Raw genomic sequence first — 6,565 nt, 5'->3', positions numbered from 1 at the left:
TGAAATGTTATTAACTAATGTAACAGGTTTGAAATCAACATTTAGTCCTCGTGGGATTTAGGCGCCACTCTTCCTCATTCCCATAGGAGATCAACTACCTGTGCATGTCAGTGGTGCAGGGATATAGTGAGGTCAGGTATCTCCCCCACCCTACTTCACCAGCTCCCCCGCACTTTCTGTCCGACACTTACACACCAATATCTCCCCTACCCCTCTCCACCAGCTGCCCCGTAGTTTGTGTCCGACACATGCACACCAATATCTCCCCTACCCCTCTCCACCAGCTGCCCCGTAGTTTGTGTCCGACACATACACACCAATACCTCCACCCACCCACCCCCCAGCCGCCCTGCACTTTGTGTCCGACACATGCACACCAATATCTCCCCTACCCCTCTCCACCAGCTGCCCCGTAGTTTGTGTCCGACACATACACACCAATATCTCCACCCACCAATCCACCAGCTGCCCTGCACTTTGTGTCCGACACATACACACCAATATCTCCCCTACCCCCACCATCTGTCCTGCACTTTGTGTCCGACACATACACACCAGTATCTCCCCCACCCCCACCAGCTGTCCTGCACTATGTGTCCAACGCATACACACCAATATCTCCCCTACCCCCACCAGCTGCCCTGCACTTTGTGTCCAACGCATACACACCAATATCTCCCCCACCCCCCACCAGCTGTCCTGCACTATGTGTCCAACGCATACACACCAATATCTCCCCCACCCCCACCAGCTGTCCTGCACTATGTGTCCAACGCATACACACCAATATCTCCCCTACCCCCACCAGCTGTCCTGCACTATGTGTCCAACGCATACACACCAATATCTCCCCTACCCCCACCAGCTGTCCTGCACTATGTGTCCAACGCATACACACCAATATCTCCCCCACCCCCACCAGCTGTCCTGCACTATGTGTCCAACGCATACACACCAATATCTCCCCCACCCCCACCAGCTGTCCTGCACTATGTGTCCAACGCATACACACCAATATCTCCCCCACCCCCACCAGCTGTTCCGCACTTTGTGTCCCACACATACACATCAATATCTCCCCCACCCCCAACAAGCTGCCCTGCACTTTGTGTCCGACACATACACACCAATATCTCCCCTACCCCTCTCCACCAGCTGCCCCGTAGTTTGTGTCCGACACATGCACACCAATATCTCCCCTACCCCTCTCCACCAGCTGTCCTGCACTTTGTGTCCGACACATACACACCAATATCTCCCCCACCCCCCACCAGCTGCCCTGCACTTTGTGTCCGACACATACACACCAATATCTCCCCCACCCCCCCACCAGCTGCCCTGCACTTTGTGTCCGACACATACACACCAATATCTCCCCCACCCCCCACCAGCTGCCCTGCACTTTGTGTCCGACACATACACATCAATATCTCCCCACAACCCCACCAGCTGTCCTGCACTATGTGTCCAACGCATACACACCAATATCTCCTCCACCCCCACCAGCTGCCCTGCACTTTGTGTCCGACACATACACACCAGTATCTCCCCCAACCCCCACCAGCTGTTCCGCACTTTGTGTCCGACACATACACACCAGTATCTCCGCCACCCCCAACAAGCTGCCCTGCACTTTGTGTCCGACACATACACACCAAAATCTCCCCCACCCCCCACCAGCTGCCCTGCACTTTGTGTCCAACGCATACACACCAATATCTCCCCCAATCCCCACAAGCTGTTCCGCACTTTGTGTCCGACACATACACATCAGTATCTCCCCCAACCCCCACCAGCTGTTCCGCACTTTGTGTCCGACACATACACACCAAAATCTCCCGCCTCCTCCACCAGCTGCCCCGCACTTTGTGTCCGACACCCGCACCGGGTCAACTTAGTGTCCAACACACACACCAGATCTTATGACGCAGTACACTCAAGGACTAACTACGGGGTGCTATTCCGGGAAAATATTTGCACACTCCATTTACCTGGAAGGCCGGATGGACAACGTTGTTGAAACGGGATCTGTTTCCAAGTGTGGATGATTGTCATGCTCAGTCAAACATTGTGACGACAGACAGACAGACAGACAGACATTTTCCCCAGACTCCTTCCGTCTATTCTAGATTATTCATAAACGTACTCAACATTTCATTCAGATATCTCGATCGTCTTTATCATATCAACCGTCACAAGAAACGACAATAACACTGACGAAATATCCAGCAGGCAACCACCTAATTGTTTTTATCTTATCACCCTGTAATTCGCTAAACAATCGTTAGTATTAAAACAAACTGCACTTTCACCGTGATAATTGTCACCGGAACAGCACATACAGCGAACAGCAGGTGTGTAGCTAATCAACGGCGTCCGCGTTCTCAGCGAGTTGATCCCAGTCAAGGTTTTAATCTTTACACCAGCGACACGTTTTGTGACGTCACACATTCCGGGACAGGTCGTCAGCCAATCAGAATCCCGAGACAGCCCTCGTGACGTTGTGTCACCCTTGTGTCTCCTCTCAGTGGCTGAAATATGCACAAGATGAAGTGGAATATTGTGTCAATACTATGGCCGCGTGGTTTACCTGGGCTCCGGTCAAACTGTGACGCCCACAGTGGCCTTATTCAGACACCTGGAGTATGTGGTTTACGTCAATGGGCTGCGTTTGAGCGAGGCGTTCTCTCCTGCAGCTAATCTTGTTGTTTTCTTGTCTGTTGTTCTAAGCCGCAATTAGTGTTGTTTTCTTGTTTGTCTGTTCTTATGAGCTACTGTCAGACACGTAAATAATCAAGTCTGGACAGGGCAAACCATTTCTTGACAAAATGGACAACGTAGATCGATGCTCATGATGTCAATCACTCGATTGTCCACATAATGGTCAAGGGCGTTTAACATAATTGTCCCAATATCAGAAACGAGAAACCTGAGGCCCAGTAGCCTCAGGTGCCGTCACTCTATGTGCAGGGTTGTGTCCCTTAGCTGCCAGGATCCGCTAGCTTTCGGATCGAAATATAAATCGCTTTCTTCCCACATTGGACTGAAACGCCTAGATATAACTGAAATACTTTTCGAAGAGGTTTATAACCCCAACTCTCACTTATTATGTAATATTGTGCTTTGTTAATGACAATTAATATTATTCACTTATATTAAATTAAGGAGGGAGTTGGGTAGTAAATGGTCATGTGTTGCTTCCTCGCGCCGATCACCCGGGTTCTATTCCCAACATGTATACGTGGGAAGCGATACTCTTATAATGAAAAAGTGTGTTCAGTTAATGACAATTAATACTTACATCAAATGAGGGTGATTTGGGTATTAAACTGGTCAAATGACCCGCGATTCTCCGGGGCATTTGCCGTGACATGGCAGTAACATATGGCTAAAAGCGGTGCAAAATAAAAAAACTCGCTAATTTAGACAAAATGCGATAATGTTCGCCTTTACGTTTTCAACCCTTTCAATACAGATGTTCACATTTTGCTCCATACAACCAACGATTCAGTGTTAGTGAGTGAGTGAGGTTTTACGCCGCTTTTAGCAATATTCCAGCAATATAACGGCGGGATACACCACAAATGGGCTTCACACATTGTACCCATGTCGGGAATCGAACCCGGGTCTTCGGCGTGACGAGCGAACGCTTTAACCACAAGGCTACCCGACCACCCCCGAAATCAGTGTTAAATCAGTCAATTTCCGCAGTGCATATGCTCGGTGAAATATACACATTTGAAGGTGAGCATATGCAAACATCAGTACAAAACTTGAAATTCAACACAAATATTTACACTATGAACACAGCATCGGTGGTGGGAGAACTTGTTGATCAACAGCATTTGACAACAATCGCCCAAACGCACCTATTGATAGTTACCTAGTTTTCCAACGCTATGCAAAACACGACCCGGAAATTACGTCGAGCGATACCAACCTCAGCGCCGCGCGATATAAACACAATCGCCACAGAACCCTCGCCACATCCTATCTGCAACAGCTTCTGTCGGCTGTCTGTATCACGACTGTCAGTCAAGCCGAGTCATTCACCAACAAAACACAAGCGACGAAAGACACAGATTCATTCGAATAGTTTTAACAAAATCGGAGAAAAGAAGATAAACGGATTCTTTGAAAAATGAAAAACAAAGTCAACTGGAGGAACGTTCTGTTAGCTCTGACCAAGCGGGGTAAAGTTGACGTGGCGGGTATTGTCAGTTTGGAAGGACAAACGTTGGCATGCACGGGGAACTGGGATATTAAACCTGCGGAGATTCTGGGAATCACTGTGACAATTGGAAGTCCCTATCCGGCAATGACCAAAATCAAGTTCTTTAACACTCTTTTTACGTGTTTCCATCACCACGAAACTGGCACCATTATTGGTAGGGCCGAACACTTGATGCTTGTGGCACACCAGACTAAATCATGTGTTTTAATTGGACTTAAAGACACTGATGCACCAGGGTCGTGCATATATGAGATAACAGAACTCGGAAAACAGATTGATAGGCGAGGATTATGATCGGCGTGGAGGGGCCTTGTTCCTAATCATTGCAAGGTGAGATCCCTTGTCAGTTACAGTATTACGAAAAGCATGGCTGTGAATATCCGCTGAGGGCGGAGAGGATACAGTATTATTTCCATGAGGACTCTTAAATTCATTTACTCGTTCATTCAGCGAAGATGCAACAGGACTTGCCTTAAAGATGCTGTTTGATACAGCTGACAAAGCTTATCAGAAATAAGTCAAAAATACTGATAACAACAAGCATTAAACGCACACGTTTCTACACCAAGGAGAGGTAGCTTGAAGGGTATGCCATTAGTATCCCATTCGACGGATCAGAGTGCATTCCCTTTGCATTCTCAACTTCATGGGGAGTATAGATCCCTGTACGTGAACATACTTCAATTTGATCACACCAATAGAGACAGAAATCCGTCCTAGGAGTCAACGTACACATGTGGAATGAGTTTGTGTTGGTATCTGGAAAGGTACTTATACCAGGTTATATGTACATTGTTTATAAAACATTTCACACCTAATTTTGTTCTAAAATACGCACAACAAACTGTTCAAGTCGACTTTTGAACTGCTGAACACTAAAGAAATGTTTTTGAAGATATATAATCCATGTGATATGATCCATTCCTTTATAACTAATTTATATCATGTATATATCTTTCTGTATCAGTATCTTTTGTTAAATTCTTGTGTTTTTTGTCGTTAGCTATGCAAGCCGTGCTTTGATCGTGGTCTACATTCACGTGTCACAGGCAACGTCTTAATGTTTTGTAAGTTGATATTTTTTAGAATAAAACACTGAAATATTTCCACTTTCTTTGATATCATACGACGGGGCTTAAGTCCGCCTGGGAACGGTCGAGCTCCCATTGTTTGCCATATGATCCCTGCTACACTGACATTTCATACAACGGACAGCCTTGGCCACGGGAACAGAGTAGCGTCCGAATCAATGCGAGCCGTGACCACTTCAATTAGCGCAGGACTTACTGTGAGCTTTACACATGTACTTATGTACCGAAGGAACCTTTTTTCGGAAGGACAGCATTTCCTGTGTGTATAGAAACACACTTATTGTTATTTTGATATTACTGTGTGACATTTCTGATGATGAAGGTATTGACTTGAAACCAAAACGGAAATACATTGCTGCAAATAGGATCACATGAGTCAGGCTGAATAATCTTACGTTGTAAGAAGTCTGTGGGATTGTTGAGTTTAAACTGCCACGCATATTTCATGTTTTATAAGTATGTTTAGGCTATCAGGTCGTGGTGTAGGTGAGGTGAAGTGGGGTTTAACGTCGCTACCAAGATCATTGCACTTATATAGCGACGTGCATGTACGTGTGTGTGTTTGTGTGGCTGCTTGTACTAGTCCGGACTGATCATGATGCCGATCTATAGTGCTAGCTCACTGAGATACCATGCCGCAATTGAACATGAATACCCCACTCAGACACAGTATACTGACTCCGAGCCGACCAGTCCTTGTTTTAGCCCCTTAATGCCGAGCGCCAGACAGGGTAACAACAAGTACCATCTTTTAACGTCTTTTGGTATGACGCGGTCGGGGATCGATATCGATATAGTGGGGTTAATATTAATGTATTTACCTAAAAAAGTTCAAAATAAGAGACGTTGGCGGGTACGCGCCATTTTGATGAAATGTAAAGAGTACGGTGAATATCATCGGCTAGTTGAAGAGCTAGAACTTGATTGACAACTATTTCATGAATATTTTTGAATGTCAATGGAACAGTTCAAACAACTGAATTTTCTTTTCGAAGGGAACATCACAAAGCAAAACACGCATTTGATAAATAGACACGGTACATCTGCTCAACTACGTCTGGCTATCACCATCAAGTGTGTATGGCTACATTAATGACCAATGAATCATCCTATATTATGTTTCAGAGGATAAAAACAAACCTTTACTTCGTGTTGTTGACTGAGTGACGTACAATGCCAGTAGGTCACGTAAATATATGTTAGTGAGAGGTGAGGTGAGGTGAGATGGGACTTAACATCG

The 6,565-nt window shown here is 46.0% G+C and overlaps 1 protein-coding gene across 1 annotated transcript; it reads left to right on the top strand.

The window, feature by feature from the left end:
• The first annotated feature begins 591 nt into the window (after positions 1-591).
• LOC125381933 (extensin-like) lies at positions 592-1,926 on the top strand. The gene has a single exon (XM_048399297.1). It carries the CDS (start codon positions 592-594, stop codon positions 1,924-1,926), a length of 1,335 nt encoding a protein of 444 aa, XP_048255254.1.
• The last annotated feature ends 4,639 nt before the right edge of the window (positions 1,927-6,565 follow it).

The sequence above is a fragment of the Haliotis rufescens genome, unplaced genomic scaffold (genome assembly GCF_023055435.1).
Source record: "Haliotis rufescens isolate VD_foot unplaced genomic scaffold, xgHalRufe1.0.p SCAF_2, whole genome shotgun sequence".
Classification (NCBI taxonomy): domain Eukaryota; kingdom Metazoa; phylum Mollusca; class Gastropoda; order Lepetellida; family Haliotidae; genus Haliotis; species Haliotis rufescens.
This window is presented reverse-complemented; position numbering and strand designations above follow the sequence as displayed.